We start from the raw sequence: 22415 nt of genomic DNA, 5'->3' as shown, positions 1-22415 counted from the left end.
CCCTCTTTCTCTCTACCCCACCAATTTCTTCGTATTTCTGCTTTTCTTACCTCTCCCTTTCTCCCCCCTTCCATCTCTCTCTATAACATCTTCAATTTTCCATTCCGGGTTTTGTTTTCTAGAAAGCTCTCTTCACTCCTCTTCCCGAGAAAAAAGTTTCTTCTTTCACCACAAATCGCTATCAAATTCCTCGTTTAAGAAATAAGATATCGAACACCATTTGCAAAATCGCTGTATAATCGTGGTATATTTAGTAATAATGCTGAACACTTTCAATTGATCTGTTGGAAAAAAAATAAAAAAAAATAGAGAATTTATCAACATATCTACCCTTGTTGAAATGTAAGAAGGAAATCTTTGAATGATGTGAGTAATCAGATGATGATGGTAATGATGATGATGACCATGATGATGATCATAATGATGACAATGACGATGATGACAATGATGACGATGACGGTGATGATGATGACGGTGATGATGATGACCATGATGATGATGATGATCATGGTATAGTGACAATTGTTATAAGATGACGATGACACTGACTTATTTTTGTATCATTATCATCATTAACATCCTTGTTATCATAATAGTCACTTTCTTTTATCATTATGATACAAAGATACAAAGCTATATTGCCCAAACTCTAGGTGTAGACAATGTTGGAATCATATAAGGAATCATTAGCCTGGCATGATCAATAAGTTAAATAAAAGTTCAAGTTCAAGTCTACAATAGCAAAAATTGGATTGGAATAAGTAGAGAAAAATCAATTATGCATGATAAAGAAAATTTTGCACATTTTCACAAAATTGTTTTTAGCACAACACGTATGATAAGCATGTTGAAAAATGTGTATGGTATGCAAATGAGAGCTTATGTCATTTGTTACATCATAAATTAAAGCATATTTGAATTTTTCTAAAGATTGAACAAGGGAGCTGTTCAAAAAAGATTACAACAATGGCAATTCCACATGTTCAGAGAGAAAATAAAGCCTTGTTTGACATCATGATGAAAGAAAAAAAGAAATACAAATTACAGGAGCATTAGAAATTAGGTCTCACAGGTTATGACGTATTCATGTCAGTGAGTCTCGCATATGATAAATTCAACAAATTTCCTGCGTTGCAGTCTTTAAGGACCTGCCAACAACAACAAAAATTTGTGATATCTCCTATAGGCCCTAGGGGTGTTTTACAAAGAGTTAAGTGTGCTAAGTGTTCAGTTATACTCAACGGCCAAGTCCACCCCAGAAAAATGTTGATTTGAATCAATAGAGAAAAATCAAACAAGCTGAAAATTTCATTGAAATCGGATATAAAATATGAAAGTTATGACATTTTAAAGTTTCACTTATTTTTTCACAAAAAAAAATCTATATCCGATTTTGATGAAATTTTCAGCATTATGCTAGTTGGATTTTCCCTTTTTATTGAAATTAACTTTTTCTTGGGGTGGACTTGTCCTTTTAGAGCCGACGTACAAATGATATTGAACATGTAATCTAACTGATTAATAGCCAGTACTGTGCGGCCTTTAAGCATTTTTTTACCAATGCAGTGATGCCTTTTATACAGCACACGACTATTACCATAAGTCCAATTTAAGTCACACTTAAATCTTTGTATCAACCCCCATGTTTCATATACTCAGACCTGCCAACCTCTGGGAATGAAAAACTGTATTCTGTGATTTAAAAAAACGTATTTTCCCCCAAAAAAGTGTATTTCATAATAAAATGCTTGGCGCACTCGCTCATCACGGCGCTCAAGCTGCATGCAAGCTAAAATGCGCGCTGCTCTTGCAGATGAAAAAAAAAACATTAAAACATGTGTATATCTTCACCCTGGTTTGAACAAAATGATTGAAAAAAAAAACAAGTTACCTGAAATTACATTGATCTAATAACCATATCTGTGCACGTTTTATGAAATAGATACATATAGAGATTATTTTTCTCAATAAATAACGATTTAGTAAAAAAAAAAAAAAAAAAAAAAACGTACTGCCGTATTTTGTTTGCAAAAACGTACTAAATACGGCTAAAACGTACTGGTTGGAAGGTCTGTATACTGTAGGCCGGGGGGGGGGGGGGGGGTTACAAAGAGTTATTAAGTCATGCTTCAGTGCTAACACACACAACATTGATTAATATGCAGTAGTGCGTGTCTAGGATTTGAACAATGTGGTGATGCATTTGATGCTGCATGCAACCATGGAAATTAAGGCTCAACTTTTAATAATAATCAACTCTTTGTGAGCCCCCCCCCCCCCCCCCGTTGTTTATTGTGAAGGTGCAATGATCTAGGAGGATTAAGATAATATCAGGCTGGAGATATGGCTATACAAACTCAACTTGTGTCTTACAGATCAGAGTCCAATTAACCAAACCATCCCAGCCAACCTGGGTCATAAAATGGTGTATGAGAGGAGAAAAATAAGAAAAACAATTATGAAACTTTGGAGGAAATCGGACAAGGAATAAGTAAACTTATAGCTGTTTTAAAAATTAGATCACTGAGCCTGTAAATTTCAACTTGGAAATTCTATAACTAAATTATGATAAGTGGTTTGGGCAACTATCACAAAGGGCGTGTACTTCATTGTCAGGGATTTGTGGTTTCTTCATCATAAGTGGACTGAATATTCCCCTGGGCCAGAAATCGAAATATATTACAGTTCATTTGAAGTATATTTTTTATGAAAAATCACATTTTAGCTATTTGTGTATAGTACTTGAGAAAATGGAAAAGTATTCACTCCAATACACCACATTGACACAAATGATGGGGCGTATCTGAAGTCTACAGAGATATAGTGATTAATAGCCAGTAATTATAACTTTTTACAACTTCACAGCTTTCTTATTCATTCAAGTATGATTGCCTAAAACATCAAGGGTTTAGTTCTGCACCAAAAGTAGCACATTTGGGGCTTTACATCAGGATTTACGAATAAATCGACTAAAAGCAATTTTAATGAACAAAATAAATACAATTTTTGTAGGTTGTGTTGCAGGTGATATGCGTGCCAATTTTCAGCGCGATTGTGTAGTTGATGGCTAAGTTGTCAAGGAGGGGTGGGCGGCTATGAGACCCCCCGCCATATAATATCCCAAAATAGCCTGGCCTCGTTAGGATTAACTATATGGTAGGTTTATGACAAGTGAAGTGACGTCCATTTGTTGAACAATCTAGACAGCATATCTTTAACCTTCCATAAATCATATAGTTGCCCAAATGTTGAAGCAGTTTTTATACCATACAGTGCAAAGGTATCATTAACCTTTGGTTAGTAAACTTTGCAGATCGGATTGAGATGTAAAATAAGGAACCCAATATTTGCCCTAATTACTCTCAACCTTAATGCCATGAAAATAAAAACTAGGAGACATACATGTAATCCTAATTTGAACTGGTTTATCGAAAGGCAATGCCACATCAATTAAGCTTGTAGATAGTGAATAGCTTGCTATCTTAATTTCAAGAATGTCATGTTTGATGAAGCACGATTAATGTGTGCAGATAGCCTCATTGAAAACATACTGTACACCCAAACAACTGAAGCAATGTATTGCTACTAAGCACCAGTGCAAATTCAACCAGGGAATCTACTTTTCGGGGGGGGGGGGGGATGTGCCAGCCCCCCCCCCCATTGAATAGCATGACATCATGTATTTAGTTATGCCAGTGCTACCAAGTGATTGAAGAATATATTTAGAGTAACAAAAAGTCCTAGCTTTGTAGGTAATGTGAACCTCAACCTCCAATCAAGTTCCAGTTTCAAAGAAATCATGGGGGGATGGGCTTTCTTTGCTTATAATGAGGGGTCAAACCTGTAGAATTCACTTCCAATGAGTTTGAAAACCCAGACATCAGTGACGCCTTTAAGGGGCAACCTGTACCGTAAGACATACCCTACATGTATAAGAGTGCTTTTTTTTATAGACATCAATTACTTTATTCATTAATAAAGTTTAAAATCTGTAATCTGTTTTGGGGGAGTTGTTCATTTGCTCTAATGCACCTTGAGCACTCATTCATTTTTTACCTAATCAAGATGGAAAGTATGCCGATATCTCCATCATTGGAAAAGTTTAATAGTTAGAACAAGTGGAAATTAGACCAAATGAGAAATAGACTAAAATTAGACTAGAATTAGACTAAATGAGAAATAGACTCATTCGGTATTAGACCAAATATAGTGTAGACCAAATGGCAATAAGACCCAATATTAAACCAATTTGGTTTAGCCCAAGTGGTATTAGACTAAGTATTAGACCATGTGCTTGTCGACCAAGTGTTTTTAAAGCAGATACGAACCAATAGCGCCATCTCGAGTCCTCAACTACTCATAGCTAGCCAGTTTCCTGACCCATAATGCTAGTGTAGTCTAGTAATATAGACCCACTTGAATGATAACATGCTAATTAACTACTCAATACATTTGTGCTTCAATAATTATGTTACCAAGTAGCAAAACAATTACTCTTCCTACCAAAGCATTTTAGTTTCTCTATACAAATACAATTACAGGTCACTTTATTCTCTGTAGTATTAGTAGATATCTGAAAAAGTATATTGTAGGACTATGTATTTATAATACACAGTCAATGAGAGACCACACACATTTCACTCCCCCTTTAATATAATAGCATACATTGATTAACAACATAATTGAGTAGTAGAGGTGTTTCAGTCATAATTGCATACATGTCCACCCTCAAACAATGCATTACTGAAACCTTAATCAAATTCCTAAGGCAGATGAGGTGTGATAGCTCGGTGGGTAGAGAGCATCGATTCCATGGTCCAGTAACTAGGGAACATTCCACACGGTCCTGTGGATAGGATGTAAAGCCATGTCTACAAACACCAGCTAAAATCTCTAAAGTTTTAGATTTAAAACTAATTAAAGCCAAGATTTGTCATAATTTCGGTCACACACGTGACCAAGAATTGCCCTCATGTGATTACATAGCCAGGCAACTCAGGTTTGTACCACAAAATCCCTTGGATGGGATGTAAAACCATGTCTTTTGCAACCAACTATTGAGGTTGCAGAGAAGGTGCATACATTACAAGATCTCCAACCATGCAAATTCTTAGAAACCATTCATTTGATTCCATAGTCTGGCAGCCCAGGTTCGTACCGCAACCTCCCTTGGATAGGACGTAAAGCCACGTCTTCAGCAACCAACTGCTGAACTTAACCGCAGACAATTCTTTTGGAACTATCGGTTGTTTTCTCATCTGTAGTTGTAGGCAAACATCCCGGGTATCCGCTCACATATATTTCTATAGGACAGACAAAGTGCGTTGAACTCTTCCATGGTCAACCACAGAGGTCGTTGGGTGGGGTCAACTCCAGAGGTATCAAACACTTCCTGGGTCAAATCCTGTCTCTCCAATGGAAACAGTGTCCTGTGTAAATATGATAAAAACAGAAATTTGAATTTGGGAGAACAGTTTTCGGAACTGAAGTGGCTACCCTGGGGAAATATACCACTATTATTATTATTATCATAATGTCATTGGTACATGTATATGTATGCAGAAGATCTATAAATCAACCAGTTTTATATTCCTGACAATTGAGCTACATTTCATTCAACTCATCAATATTTTAAAGCTTCTCTTATATTTGGTAAATCCCCTTAAAGTACCTCTCGTCTTAAAAAAAAATAAAAAATAAAAAAATTGAGGAAAATGAAATGTCAGGAATGCTTTTCCACTCATTGACTAACAGAAAATAGCCAAAATGTACATTAACACCCCTGTCTATTTTGCTAAAAAAGAATCTTGCTAAATAGTTATGGTAGTGTTGTGTATGGGACCGGTAATATTTTAGATGAAAGGCATGAATAAGGAAACTGTTGAGAAGCTTAGAAAGCAATTAGCAAATCAATCATGAAGCATTTTATCAATGTTCCAGTATATTTGTAATATATATAAATGAAATTAATGAAGTATAGTATAGCATGTGATGGAAAGAATAGTTCAGAAGCATAATAGTTGTGTACTTAGATCTAAGTCACTTGCATCTCAATACGCAAGTCTAGTTTGAAGTTTGATCATGGAAAAGGACACTCACAAATTAAAGAAAAGAATCTTTAGGCAACTATCAAGATGTATAGAGGCAATAAATGAATTGGTACTCCCAATACAATATTCTACTTGATTCTCTTGAAAACACTGAAATTCCAAATCTTGGGATTTCTTTCTTTCAGGGGGTGGGGGGGGGGGGGGGGGCATGATAACTTACTCAATTCCACGTTTGCAGTATTTCCTTCTGAAGTGAAAGACACACCTCACCAGCTTCTCCACCAGTTTGAAGGGTACCTTTATCTCCGGCTCTTGAAGGGGGGTGAGATGAACGACACCCACGTCTATCTGTACAAAATACATTATTATGATAGCTGATTTCAATCCAGTTTTCATGATTAGGACAGGTATGTGGAATAGACTCATATGTGAGAAAACATTCTTTTATACTTGTGGAGAGCGTTTCATGGAAGAATTTGCCATGATCTTATCCAACAAGTCCTTTTTTATCCCACAGTTACCATAGTAATAGTGCTTCTCAGCCAATCAGAACAGACGAAAATTGCCAGATTTGAGAACTTGACGGACAAAAATATTGATGAAATGCTCCCCTGGAAAAATCCACCAAAGGCCCGTAACACAAAGCTTAGCAATGATCGTAGAACATTTTTCTAAAATTGATTGCATTGACTACAATATACAATCAATCGTGGAAATCAAGCGTACGATTAAGTGCTAACCTTTATGTTATGGGACACTGGTGGGTGTTTCATAAAGTTGTTTGTAAAGTTATGCACAACTTTAAACACGACTGGAACGTGTTCTTAGGTGCAAAGTCGGCTATGTAGGGTTTACATTGCTCACAAGAAAGGGTCACCAGTCGTGTACCAGTAGGCGGTTAACAAAAAATATCCAGCCAAGCACACACACACACACACACAAAATTCAAAGCAGTGCTGGCAAAAAAAGAGTACATGTAGTCAGGGGAAAAGAGAGGTAGGAAGACAAGGCAGGGTTCCAGCTTTTCAAGAAAACATAATTCCCTGATTTTACCCCTAATTTTTCCCTGATGAAGTTTAAAAATTCCCTGATAATTATTCAAACCCATTCCCAGTTTCGCGTGTTTTTTAAGTTGTTGCAGTGAATGACATGTATTTTCAGTATAAAAAAAATAATGTAAAACTAATTAGTACTACCATAACCAGTCATTCAATGGATGTTGTTCTGATATGCAACAAAATATAACAGAGTCTGACTACCGGGCTTTCGACTTTTTGGCTTATCAAAATTCCCTGATTTTGGGTATTTTTTTTTCAAATTCCCTGATTTTTCCACGGTTGGAAAAAGTAAAATAATTTCCCTGATGGGCTGGGAACCCTGCAAGGCCCTTTCACCCCAATCCATCCCTGGTCTTACCTGTGGTTTTGGGACGAATGCCGTTCCAGGGATCACGAAACACTGTTTGACGTCACATAGATGTTGGGCCATTATTGACAACCTACTTCGCTGGATGTCACCAGGTGGCGCTGTTAATCTCTGAATCAAGGGGAGAAAAAAAACAGAGACTATGTGCAATAAAAAAAAAACAAGCATGCTATGTAAATTGGCAATATCTACTACTTTTTAGGATTATTGTTACTGTTTGGATTGTTGAATTTCAAGTAAAAATAAACTGTATAAAGGTGAATGGGCCACTAGGTGACGCTGTTAATATCTGAATCAAGAAAAAAAAAACCAAGACTGTTTCCAAGATGAAAACTAGCAGGTAGCCATGTACATTGGCCAACTTAAACATGATTGATACTTTTCTGTATTATTCTAGATGTTTGTGATTGTTATCAGTCAGGCCGCAGCTCGCGCGATAATGAGCATATTCACGAAGATTTATTCAGCGGCCCTCTAGCGGTCTCCGAAAGAAAACGTGCGATCTATTTGGCTTGATTTTCCCAGTGAATTGGAGGGGCTGAAGTTATAGCTCTGTACTGGTCGCTAACTTCAGTTTACGTCAAAACGAATTGTGGTAAGTTATTCTCAAGACCTTTATCTACATTTTGATATATAATTTTCCATATTTCGACATTTCCACCCTACCATTTTTACCTCTTTAATTGATTCTTATTTTAGTAATATTTTAACTGCGATTTTGTAGTCGGAATCTCACTTTTGGTTCCTGACTTTGCTACATAACCAAATTGTTTCGTTCGGGGTTTTTTAGAAAGAAAAGTCACTGTTCAAAATATGTCAGAACCAATTTGACACAAACTCACCTTATATTTTTATTTTAGAGAAAATGATACCCTAAAAATCAAGAAATTTACGTTTAACCCGAAGTAACCTTCTCGTTCACTCTACGATGGCGCGAAATAATGCAAAAATTACGTTCATCGCGGGTTGGTAGAATTTCGTCTTTGGTCCCATACGTTGAAACTTCTGTAATCATGATGACAGATGGCTCGCATTATTTATGTGACTGGACGGTGGACCTGTTTTTTTTTGTAATTAAGACTTAATATAAACGAAGCTCAATAAGTAGATCAATTCTAAAGTTTTATTTGATGATTATCAGGTTTCCGAATTCCATCAAGTTTGTATAGATTGAGATATTTCTTGACTTATGTTGAAAATTATTAACCTTTTTTCTTAATTAGTCGAAGTTGAGTCCCATGTTACTGCGGCAGCCCGAACACAGTAAAGTCCCATGATTTTTGCCCCAGGCTGCGGTTAAGAATGAAATGATGATTAGCTCAGACAGTCTACTCTATAGACTATAAACAGTTTAAAGTCATACAAAAAAAGTCTGGTACTACCGTACTCCGTAGTATTTATAAACCATTTTATTCATATAAAAAAAAAGTGGCTGTCGCAGACAGTAATATTAGTCTCCTGACTTAATGTAACATAATTCATACTTTGTCTTTGAATGATTATATAGTAATTTAGACTATTTCTCTCTTTTTTGTCTCTTCTACACACTGATCTGCACACTTGCTGACTCTGGTCTTTGCTTCATTCTGGGAGATTCCATCATGTACTAACGGTCAGACTGTGATTTGGAAAAAGCCATTTTTTCATTTGCAAATTTTGGACTGATAATGATACAACAGAAAATTGATCTTTATCGATATTGGAAACAAAAAAATTAGAGCACAGTTTTGGGGAGGACTTAGAATACTGACTTGGACAGGAATACAGCTTGACAAAAATAAGAATACACAATTTAAAACCAAAGAACATTTTTAATGTTACTAATAGTGCATTGCTAGAAACTTTCTACTCAATCTCACATTCCAAAATCAAGGGTAAGTCCTTTGATGAAACACAAACATGTAGTTGATTTGCAATTGAACATAAGTTTCTTGCAATGCCCCATAATTATATTTTGTTCTCAAGCAACTCTGTTATATGTTATCTTATGTGCTGAAGGTTAAGTGTCATGTATGTTCACAATTTTTTTTCTCGAAAGGTATAATATATTTGTCCTTTTAAACGGTATTCGAATGTGGTTACGCCTAGTTTTTGTTTTCCACAGTATTTATTGCATGTATGAACAGAAGTGAAATATTTGCTGTGAAGCACTGTGTGAATGTTGTTTGATCATGGAGCTATGGTGTGATGGTATTATAATTAATTCATCATTTTTGTTATAAGACTGTAAACCTGGTGGATGTGAGTGAGTGGCCTGGATGAAAGGAAAGTGAACATGTGTCCAATTACTGATTTGCATATGTTTAGACAATTTTGTTCATGGATAAATATTAATGTGCATTCCCAACATTCCATGCAAAGAGTAAAGGAGAAGTCCACCCCACCAAAAAAATTGATTTGAATTTAAAGAAAATTAAAGTATTGCAGAAAATTGCATAAAAACTATGATTCAAAATTCAAAAAAATTACTATTTTGACATTGAGAAATTGCCTAATTTTACAAAACAATTATATGCTCATCTTGGTCAATGTGCAAATTACAGAACCGATTATGTCACACACACTCTAATTTATTGTGTGTTTTTTTGTTTCATACATATACATGACATGTTTATATTTTTTTTAATTTCTCATTTTCTTTAACAAATTTTGAGAGGGATTTTAATTCCTCCATTAACATTCGTAGTTTCCATGAATGTAACCTATTGTGATTTGATGAAGAGTTTTTATATCAAATTTGCCAAAATTTATATAATAAAATGCAACAAAAATTTAAAAAGTAATGTGATGGGACATAATCAACTCTATTTGCATCCCACTGTTTTGTGTATATAACTGTTTTGTGTTAAAAGGGAAATTTCTCTATTTATTCAAATAATTTTTTGCTGATGTGCACTTGACCTTTAACTCACTTCCCTTCCCACCCCTGCCCAAAAAAGTGGAATGAAGAACTTGAAAATCAAAAGCAGTGATTAAGAAGAAAGATTTAATCATAGAGCTATTAATAGCTCCATGACTTAATAAATACAGGCCTGAATAGAAATTCACATAAGAGTAAAAAGAGAATAAAGCAGGGTAGGAATGGGGAAGGAATATGATTTAAAGAAAAAGACAAAATATATCCACACCACCCCCCCCCCCCCCCGGAAAAAAAAACACACAATCTGAAGGGTTCGAACCAGGGTCCTTGCACACGTCAAAACATTGTGCTTACGCAATTCGCCATAGATTGCTTTCGTACCACTTCCGGGTTTTTAATGCTATATGAAATGATGTAAGTCTGTGCGCCGCTCTTGACCAATCAGAACTCGTCGGCAATTCTACTGCAATTCCAATCATTTTGCGATGGACATTGCCGTGGTTTTTTGTGGTTCCTGACTTTGCTACATCATGAAATTTCATAATTCTTTTTCAGTCGGAAAGAAGAATGTCTACGCTTGCCTTTATATTGATTATAATATCAATTTGACGCAAGTGTGATTTATATGCAAAAATACGCTCTGTTTATTCACATATATTTCTTGAAAAAAAATCATTTTTTCTAAGCTAAATATCGGTCTTCAAAATATGTTAAATGTGCATTTTATTGAACTGATCAGAAATTTCAAAGTTTTATCTATAAAATAAGACAAATTTTGTGAGGAATAAACAATTCTAAGAGCAAAAAACACAGATCGGAAAGTTCGTCTTCACAGCTCATTACGTATGCATAACCACGGTCGGCTATGCATACCGCTGAATAAAATAGAGCACTTTCGGACGGGCTGCGGACCGACTGTTATTTTGAATTCCAAGCTGAAAAAAAAAATCCTACAAGGTGAAAGCGTAAGGTACTTTATAATGCATCAAAACAAGACAGACCAAAAAATTGCTCAAAAATAAGATTTCATCTAAAAATCAATGCAAGTTTTGTTTCTACTCCCTCCAAAATCCATGAATGTATCATCTATTTTTATTTTTCGGATTAAAAACAATAAATTTCATGTTTTTGAAGGTCAGAATAGTTGGAACATCCAACGAACAAATCTTAGAAGAAAATAATGAAATACAATAATAAAATGATAATGTAATATCACCTTTTCAAATTTTTACATTTGGTATGAATCCTAAATTAGACTATCTGGGCATTAGACTAAATTAAATTTTGACTAGGTGGATATTAGACAAAGTGTAGTGAGACCAAACAGCCCATATGGTATTAGACTCTCTGAGAAATAGACCAACTTCTTGTAGACAAACTAAATAATAAACCTGTGACAGTTTCAAACCTACCTCGGCAACTTCCTTTTGGAATGTGAGTAGCATACGAGTTCTCCCATATGAGAACGGACCCGTCCTCTCGGCTACGGCTTCTAACCATCGTAACATCAGAGGAAGAGAGACATTGAAAGGCAGGTTTCCAATTACGTGAAGATTGGGAGGATCTAGGAAACAATAAAAAGACAAATTAAAAGGATGAATCGAACAGTGAAGTTATGCGGAGTTGCCAACCCATGAAAGCACACATTAGTATTAAGAATACTTTTAAAATTCACATCTTTTTAAAATCGGCCATCTTATATCAACTGAAGTATTTTAAAATGTATATGTATGTAAATACTTTGTTGTGCTCACATGTGGACGCAGGATCATGCAGTGTAGTCTAAGGCAAAGGGAAGCTGCCTTCGTCAACTGTTCTTCTATAAAACCAAAGCCGAAACGCAGGGGGAGATTTCATCAAGTTTCGCCGAGTGTCAACAATTCATCGTTGGTGAAGCTCAAACAATATCACATAAAAAAACAATCTTGCGTGCTATGAAGTATGAGTTTCAGCGCTTGCACTGTTACTATGGTAGCTGTTGAATAAAACAGACTTTGTCATATAAAATGTCCAACAAGTCCATACTTTAAAATGGCTTATTTACTCTTGACCTTACCATCATCCCATTCTTTCTTGATATGACAAGGGAAGGCATCTTCAAACTTGAACCGTAAGATATCACCACAAGCTACTCTCACTCTCCCTTCTGTTGCTTCAGTTAACATCTGTAAAAAATACACAAAAAGGATCAAAGTTTTCATAATTCAAAGCAAAAGTGGGAAAATGAAAATGACAAAATTAAAAACAATAAATGAGAATCATATATAAGAACACTGGAGAAACACAAGTGAAATTTCAAAATGAATTCATATGTGCTCTAATTTTCATGAGGAATTTGATCCATTTGTTTCAGTGGATGAGTTTGGGATTATATACAAATCTTTTTACAAGACAAAAAAAAACAGAACTTGTTATAATTTATCTCAATCATGAGTTGTCGATGTCAAAATGCGGGACTGGGTTAATAATCATTCCAAGAGGGTGTTTCATAAAGCTGTTTGTATAAAATTACAAGATACTTTATGAACGACTGGTGATCCTTTCTTAGAAACATCACTACCCATGAAAATCAGGTGTGAAACATTTACCATAAGAAAGGATCCTTGTAACTTATGGACAGCTTTATGAAACACCCACCTGGACTGTGAAAATCATTCTACAGCAAAAATCCCAGCTCTTGCAAGAGGGGATCATGTGATTTCCATGACAATTGCTCTTGCGACAATTTCTCTGCTCTTAATTCCACACACGAATTGAATGACCAACTTCAACCCTGAGTTTAATACTATACCTACCATTAACCCAACCCTAAACCTAACATGGAACTCTATTGCAACACTAACCCTACATCTTACATAATTTTAAGCCCGAGCAATTGTCGCAGGAGCAAATTTCGTGTCACTATGTGTGTCATGAGGTGCATTGCAAAAAGGATTGCATTTGGATGTTTGGCCCACAATGGGACAGCTCCCTCTTAAAACAATTTCCAACTGACATCCCTCTCTGTGCACTGCAATTTATTACAAGTGTTGTGAAGAAGGGTCCAATAAGAAATGCACTTTTGTTTACAAGGTGCAAAATTTTGTGCGTCTTGCTATGGTTTGATTCTGTCTACACAAATTGATTCAAATACATAGTGGACTCAAAAAAATTCAAAACAATAATAATTGACCATTGAACCTAGGTGATTTGAGTGCCCCATGACATAGACACATATCCGTTACTTCTCAACACACAGAGCTTTTTAATAATACAAACATGATTATTGTATTTATAAAATCTTCATAAACCATAGTTTCCACCCAGACTGAAAACCACCTTTGTGAATTCGGGAAAATATGTTTACGTTTCTTGGGGAAAATTAGTTATTAGATTTTGAAAATCAGACAAAAGTGGTCTACCTCCAAACTGGGGATGAATCTGGTATCCTTCTCAATAACCAAGAGGTCTTTTACTCCTTGATTGATGATAGATCTAGTGATACCACCAGGTCCTGGTCCTACTTCGCAAACATGGGATCCCTGGACACTTCCAGCTTGACGGACAATCTTATCTAGGTAAAACAAAAAAGATCAATCTGGACGGTATTTCATTGAACAGTTACTAAGGTTATGAACGACCCAATATATAACTATTACTATACGTACAACTTTATGTACAACTTAACTAGCACTACCTTACGGATGATTGGCGACTGGATCATGGTCTTTGGTGCTACTGCTGTGTTGGGTTTGCAGAGTGATTTTCACTGTTTCAATTTGAGTGCGAAGCAAGCTATCGCTATTTGCTGGTAGAAGCCACATCACTGGTAGATGAGCATTCAATCAAAAACACATTGTCAGCTAAGACATATTGTATGCGCGTATCAAGTGGACCTTCCTAATACTAATAGCAAAACTGATGTGTGTTGCTGCCCTCTACGTTCGTTGCATGCAATGTTTTGAAATAGGCCGTGAATAATACGTGTGAGGAATTTGATATTGGCCCAAAATCACAAATTTTGAGGATAACCAGAGGATGGACACGGAGTGAAATAAGGGTGAAGAGTAAGAAATTAACTTTTAGCTATTTTCCTTTCTCGTTATATTTTTTTTCTTTAATTTTTACAATAAACCAGTTTTTGATCCCACCTTTAATTGTCACTCGCAGGGACTCGATTTTAAGGCGCGCAAGAGCGATCGCGCGCTACATGCGCGCCTTAATCCATTTTTGGTAGCGCGATTAATAGCGCGCCTCGCGATAGCTGACCTGCGCGAAAATGCCTAAAGTCGCCCTCGAAATCACCCAAAATCATGCTTTCGGGGGCGACATACAATCTGAATGTCGCCCCTGAAATTATTGCCGAGTGATAACAACTCAACGGCCCACTAGTGCCATATGCTCGAGCTCCGCTTACCATTTAAAAACCATCCAAAATCCACACTCAAAATCACGAATAAGCCTTAAAAGTAGCGAGTAGCGCAGTTTCAAATTCCGAAGTTGCGTTATTTTTTCTGTACCACGTATTTCCATACACATGGTACCAGGTAGGTATGGAAAAAAAAATCAACGCAACGGTCGGGAAAGAGTTGCATGTATAGGGGTCCATTATGACTACCACCGTGTGCCATTTCGAATGCACATGTTTCCCCTACAGATATCACAATTCTGTGATAAAATAATTCGAATTACACAAGAAATAAATCCCAGAGTCTAGTAACCTAGCATTGGTGAGTTGTCATTCGGCTTTGCTTTTCAAAACGGCTTATTAACTTCCAAAATAAGTTATCTAATTTATCAATTATAACTAAAAAATCATTTGTTTTCTTTTTCTAGGGGATGAGGTATTATATCAGACAATAAATCATCAAACAAAGCTCCATCTTTTTTACAAGGACGGCGGCAGGCTCACGCATTGGCGCTTTTACTAGCTAGCCAGTTGGAGCTCTGTCTCTCTGCCAGAGCTCTGGAGGACAATTCGCTCAGTAAAGGCCTCAATGATGGTGATTTTCTGTTTCAGACAGAGTTTACATTTCAGGAATATTATTCAAAACTGCCAATAAAGTTTGATGATTTCTTCATTGTCATGTATATTTAAGTTCTTAATGAATACATTCTCACCAAATTTAGACTCCCCCATAGAGAAATTAAATTTTCATGGAGATCTGCGTTTTCAAAGAACTTCAGGAAAAGTTACTAGTTAGGGTAAGTGGGCCTTTATTCCTGTACATGTACATGGCTGACTAGGGTATTGTACTGGAATAAATGGAGTAGAAATTAGATATTGAATTCATTTATATCCAAGTCCAACTCACAGTCACACACACACGCACACACCCACCCATCCACACACACCCACATCCAAGATTCTAAACATGATAAATAACTTTAAAAATCATACAATATTAAACAAAAAGTAATAATTCCTTAATAAGTGAACAGGTATTCCTCAAAATACAAAAAAGTAGCATTTAAAAAGAGCCCCCGAAATTTGACAAAAAAATTAAAATGGAGCCCCCGAAAAAAAAAAAAAAATTGTCAGTGACTTAACTTTTAGCCAAAGTCAAAACCTAACTAAAACAGGTTTTACAACACACAATCTAATTACAATACATTATAAATACTTCCTTTGGTTGTTGATTGTAATTTTATAGTACATACATTTCCTCCATCCATTTTGTTAATTGGGCAAAAAGCTCCCCTTGTATGTTGAAGAAGAGCTTTTTGAAGTGCTCCTCTACCGCTCTCCTTAAAAGTTCTAGGAGAGCTTTTTATTGCTCCCCTTATAATTATAAAACCGAGTCCCTGCACTCGGAATATCCGATCGAGTTCACCGTCCCGAAGTTCGGGTAGGTGGAGGGTAATGTGGCAGTAGTGAAGTCACTGAAGTGGAATGGAGCCCACGTACGTGCATAGCGCCAACTTAATGTGTTCCGCCATCTTGCTTGTTGGTTGCCGATAAAATGCGCATTTTCAGATTTTTTAACGCTCAGTTATTATCCATGACTGAAACATTGACCAATCAAAAACTAAGATTCTACAAGAAATATGAATATTCATATACGAAAGTATAAACATAGATAATTCAGTTTTATGTGAAATTTAAACCCAATACTTCAAAATATGGTTAGTTTTATGTCTCTAAAATGACCCTTAAAACCAGAATTTTATTAGTAAAAAATAAAGGTTTTCCCAAGTTGCCATGGTAACGCGGTCTGAGATATAAAAGCTTAGCAAACACTTCATTTCAGTGATCGAGGATGTATTTGTTTACGGTATACGTCTACATAAATTATAACATTTTTTTCCAGACCATGGATGAACTTTCAAAAAGAGACATTTTAGGCAAGTTTTTACGATTTCCGGCAATTTTCTGACACAGGCACTTTGAAGAGGTAATTTTTACAGAATTAGAAGAAGACATCATGGATTTTCCTAATTATCACGACGGATATGCAACTTACTTGTAAACAAATCAAACAAAGTCTATGATACATTTTCGATAATGCAAAAAGAGACATTCAAGTCTCTGATTGAGAGCCGCAGATTGAACATTCGCACGGCGCAATGGTAGCGTTTTCGCCGAATTCGTCGGGGCGAAAACTCCAAGAGAGCCGTACCACTCACCAGTCCCGAACGCTGCGCTGTATGTTTGATGATTTATCTGGTGCCATTTCGTGCTTATAAATTTGTTTTTTCTACAATGCCACTATCTCATTAAAATTGTTTGTCATGATAACATTGGAAATATTATCGTTTAATGGCCCAAAGGATCGACTGTAATAAAAGATACTTTGAAATATTGTCAGAGAGTGATTAGTTAGGTGATGTTTATGGTCAGAATTTAGTCATGGCTTCGGGTGAACTTACGCGAACGCGGTCACTTGCTCACGGGGCGAGTCGGCCTGGCCCTTTGGTGGAAGGCCGTTAGGCAACGTGCAGTGCAGCTAGAGCAGAGTTGGGGAGTTATAGGTATAAAAATACTTTGAAATAAGTAATCTGCAAATATTTTTGTCTTATCCCTTTGGATTACTTAGATAAGAAATTCAAATTCTCAAAGTTTAAATCAAATTTTAGACAGTGACAACAAAGAGTGGTGCTGTATGGGGGGGGGGGGGTGGGTCCCCAATTCACGAACAAGAAAAAAAAGGAAAAGGTAAGAGAATCTTGCGAAATTGTTCAATTGGATTTTTGTAACCAAAAGTCAAAATTATGCTTATGTCGCTTGCTTGCAACTATATATTTTATAAATTTTGCCTGATACGCCATATCGTAGTACCCTCAATTATTTTCACTTGTTACGCCACTGACATGACTGATATAACATCTACTAGTTTATGATAACATTATTTGGTTGCGGGATCAAAGCATCAGCTATATAGCTAAACATTTATACTTTATGCCTGTTCAACTTCCAATACAGGTTTAGGCCTGTATTTATGAGATGTTAAGATCTATGGGTGCCTTTATTATTTTCATTTTCAATTAAAACAATTATTAATTATGTATTAATTTAGTATTAACCTCGATGATACATTTTATTGTATTAAATCGTACAATTTCTGTTGTATTAAGCCCCTTATTAAGCCCTTTTAAAAACATGCTCAGTAGCAGACCCCCCCCCCCATATATAAAGACAATAGAAGTGTATATAGAATTAATTGAACCCCCCCCCCTTATTGAGGACAAAATGAAAAAAAAAATACTCAAAATAATCGACCGCCCCCCCCCCCCTTTGACGAGGCAGCTGTCGGTGGCCTGATGTCTTCATTGACTTCTTTTTGCTTGTAAAAATAATATTAAAGAAATAGGGGCTACTCTAAGTGTCCCCTGTGAAAATTGATTTGGATCTGCAAGTGCATGAGGCTGCGCCCCCTCCAACGTCATAGCTACCCCATATCTTTAGGTTCTAGCTCTCATATTTTTCAGCTCCCTGGTTTTTTGGAAGAAAAAAAAACGAGGCGAAAGAAAAGAGTGAAATAAATGAAATACGATTAATCAAAATTTGAGTTGTTTGAAAGAATTATACTTATCAGAGAAACTAAATTAAATTCTACAACCATGAAGAATAACAGCAATCTTGATAAATTCTGTTTTTTTTTCAAAATCAGAACCAATCAACCTTTTTCTGATTATTCTGTCACTTTCCATATTTTGGAGAAAAAAATAAAAGTGTTCATCGACGCCCTGTACTGCATGATGAAACTGTATCCCCACTCGGCCCTCGTAACCCCCCCCCCCTCTCCCCCTCCCCCACCACAATGCCCCTTGCTCATTTCTCTTATCTCACCTTGACCTTAATTAATTAATCTTAACTATTTGGCGGTACAGTCAAACGTGACTGGTCGCCATCATAGTTTCATCCCCAACAAACAAGGAACAAACAATAACAATTCTGTTTTTCGACCCAACATCATTCCTTTCAATACGCGTAAGGCTATACGTGGGCTAACCCAGAGAGCTCCGGCCCGGGCCGGAGCTCTCTGGGTTATACGTGGGCATGCACAAACAACGTGGGTTAACAAAAACTGACCCGCGTTTGGACTAAAATTGTGATTAAAATAAAAATGTTATAAATATGAAAAAAATATGTGTATAATGAAGGATATCTGATAAACGGAAAAACATCAATCGCTAATTCATAAAAATGCTGGAAAAGATTTGACAGAGGTTTTTAACAACGGTAATCAAGGGGAATTAGTGTATGGGTGAATGGCGTTCGAGCTTTAGCCGAGCGTTAGCCACGTACGTGCATAGCGCCAACTTAATGTGTTCCGCCATCTTGCTTGTTGGTTGCCGATAAAATGCGCATTTTCAGATTTTTTAACGCTCAGTTATTATCCATGACTGAAACATTGACCAATCAAAAACTAGGATTCTACAAGAAATATGAATATTCATATACGAAAGTATAAACATAGATAATTCAGTTTTATGTGAAATTTAAACCCAATACTTCAAAATATGGTTAGTTTTATGTCTCTAAAATGACCCTTAAAACCAGAATTTTATTAGTAAAAAATAAAGGTTTTCCCAAGTTGCCATGGTAACGCGGTCTGAGATATAAAAGCTTAGCAAACACTTCATTTCAGTGATCGAGGATGTATTTGTTTACGGTATACGTCTACATAAATTATAACATTTTTTTCCAGACCATGGATGAACTTTCAAAAAGAGACATTTTAGGCAAGTTTTTACGATTTCCGGCAATTTTCTGACACAGGCACTTTGAAGAGGTAATTTTTACAGAATTAGAAGAAGACATCATGGATTTTCCTAATTATCACGACGGATATGCAACTTACTTGTAAACAAATCAAACAAAGTCTATGATACATTTTCGATAATGCAAAAAGAGACATTCAAGTCTCTGATTGAGAGCCGCAGATTGAACATTCGCACGGCGCAATGGTAGCGTTTTCGCCGAATTCGTCGGGGCGAAAACTCCAAGAGAGCCGTACCACTCACCAGTCCCGAACGCTGCGCTGTATGTTTGATGATTTATCTGGTGCCATTTCGTGCTTATAAATTTGTTTTTTCTACAATGCCACTATCTCATTAAAATTGTTTGTCATGATAACATTGGAAATATTATCGTTTAATGGCCCAAAGGATCGACTGTAATAAAAGATACTTTGAAATATTGTCAGAGAGTGATTAGTTAGGTGATGTTTATGGTCAGAATTTAGTCATGGCTTCGGGTGAACTTACGCGAACGCGGTCACTTGCTCACGGGGCGAGTCGGCCTGGCCCTTTGGTGGAAGGCCGTTAGGCAACGTGCAGTGCAGCTAGAGCAGAGTTGGGGAGTTATAGGTATAAAAATACTTTGAAATAAGTAATCTGCAAATATATTTGTCTTATCCCTTTGGATTACTTAGATAAGAAATTCAAATTCTCAAAGTTTAAATCAAATTTTAGACAGTGACAACAAAGAGTGGTGCTGTATGGGGGGGGGGGGGGGTGGGTCCCCAATTCACGAACAAGAAAAAAAAGGAAAAGGTAAGAGAATCTTGCGAAATTGTTCAATTGGATTTTTGTAACCAAAAGTCAAAATTATGCTTATGTCGCTTGCTTGCAACTATATATTTTATAAATTTTGCCTGATACGCCATATCGTAGTACCCTCAATTATTTTCACTTGTTACGCCACTGACATGACTGATATAACATCTACTAGTTTATGATAACATTATTTGGTTGCGGGATCAAAGCATCAGCTATATAGCTAAACATTTATACTTTATGCCTGTTCAACTTCCAATACAGGTTTAGGCCTGTATTTATGAGATGTTAAGATCTATGGGTGCCTTTATTATTTTCATTTTCAATTAAAACAATTATTAATTATGTATTAATTTAGTATTAACCTCGATGATACATTTTATTGTATTAAATCGTACAATTTCTGTTGTATTAAGCCCCTTATTAAGCCCTTTTAAAAACATGCTCAGTAGCAGACCCCCCCCCCCCATATATAAAGACAATAGAAGTGTATATAGAATTAATTGAACCCCCCCCCCTTATTGAGGACAAAATGAAAAAAAAAATACTCAAAATAATCGACCGCCCCCCCCCCCCTTTGACGAGGCAGCTGTCGGTGGCCTGATGTCTTCATTGACTTCTTTTTGCTTGTAAAAATAATATTAAAGAAATAGGGGCTACTCTAAGTGTCCCCTGTGAAAATTGATTTGGATCTGCAAGTGCATGAGGCTGCGCCCCCTCCAACGTCATAGCTACCCCATATCTTTAGGTTCTAGCTCTCATATTTTTCAGCTCCCTGGTTTTTTGGAAGAAAAAAAAACGAGGCGAAAGAAAAGAGTGAAATAAATGAAATACGATTAATCAAAATTTGAGTTGTTTGAAAGAATTATACTTATCAGAGAAACTAAATTAAATTCTACAACCATGAAGAATAACAGCAATCTTGATAAATTCTGTTTTTTTTTCAAAATCAGAACCAATCAACCTTTTTCTGATTATTCTGTCACTTTCCATATTTTGGAGAAAAAAATAAAAGTGTTCATCGACGCCCTGTACTGCATGATGAAACTGTATCCCCACTCGGCCCTCGTAACCCCCCCCCCCCTCTCCCTCTCCCCCTCCCCCACCACAATGCCCCTTGCTCATTTCTCTTATCTCACCTTGACCTTAATTAATTAATCTTAACTATTTGGCGGTACAGTCAAACGTGACTGGTCGCCATCATAGTTTCATCCCCAACAAACAAGGAACAAACAATAACAATTCTGTTTTTCGACCCAACATCATTCCTTTCAATACGCGTAAGGCTATACGTGGGCATGCACAAACAACGTGGGTTAACAAAAACTGACCCGCGTTTGGACTAAAATTGTGATTAAAATAAAAATGTTATAAATATGAAAAAAATATGTGTATAATGAAGGATATCTGATAAACGGAAAAACATCAATCGCTAATTCATAAAAATGCTGGAAAAGATATGACAGAGGTTTTTAACAACGGTAATCAAGGGGAATTAGTGTATGGGTGAATGGCGTTCGAGCTTTAGCCGGAGAGGGCGCGGGCCAAATCTGCCTGAATCTGGCAATATGGCGTCGTCCATTAAGCTGACGTTAGCCAGCGGCGACTGCACGTACGTGTAGCCGGAGATGGCGCGGGCCAAATCTGCCTGAATCTGGCAATATGGCGTCGTCCATTAAGCTGACGTTAGCCAGCGGCGACTGCACGTACGTGAGCCTGCACGAACTTAGCCCTAGGTACCCCCCCCCGGGCCCGGGGGCTTACCTGTCAGTTTCAAATCGAGGATGAAGTTCTGAGCAAGATGCTTTTCCGCTCGAAGTCCATATAATCTGATAATTTCTCTAATAGTGGGCAATGGAGGGAGTCTTGATCTTGCTGACGTCATATTGTCTTTATTGAGATTCTTTTTCTAGACTCGTATTCTAGTCTGCCCGCTGCGCTCCTTCGGAAGGCTACGTCGTTTAGCGGAATTCTCAGACAAAATCAGCCGACAGTGTCCCGTGCGAATTGATGGGGTACCGGTAAGAGGCGAGGAGATCCTGCCTGCTACACGTGCGTACAGTGCCACCCGCGCCAGCAGCCGATACTGTGCTAAATGC

General features: G+C 36.7%; 1 protein-coding gene across 2 annotated transcripts; it reads right to left on the bottom strand.

Annotated features, from left to right (window-relative positions):
* Positions 1-228: 228 nt before the first annotated feature.
* On the bottom strand, positions 229-22415 carry LOC129259048 (dimethyladenosine transferase 1, mitochondrial-like). 2 transcript variants are annotated; one of them, XR_010293356.1, is made up of 8 exons: positions 22081-22415; positions 13737-13888; positions 12392-12500; positions 11748-11899; positions 7467-7586; positions 6271-6398; positions 4642-5429; positions 229-4293 (listed from the first exon to the last, which is right to left on the bottom strand). XR_010293356.1 is itself a non-coding variant. In XM_064098351.1 (7 exons), exons 1-7 carry the CDS (start codon positions 22199-22201, stop codon positions 5255-5257), a joined length of 957 nt encoding a protein of 318 aa, XP_063954421.1. In that variant the 5' UTR covers positions 22202-22415; the 3' UTR covers positions 229-5254. The 2 variants fall into 2 exon arrangements, 1 of the variants encoding a protein (XP_063954421.1); XM_064098351.1 differs by having other exon boundaries at positions 229-5429.

The sequence above is a fragment of the Lytechinus pictus genome, chromosome 4, assembly GCF_037042905.1.
Source record: "Lytechinus pictus isolate F3 Inbred chromosome 4, Lp3.0, whole genome shotgun sequence".
NCBI lineage: Eukaryota > Metazoa > Echinodermata > Echinoidea > Temnopleuroida > Toxopneustidae > Lytechinus > Lytechinus pictus.
Note: the sequence above shows the minus strand (reverse complement) of the source record. Positions and strands in the feature narration are given on the sequence as shown.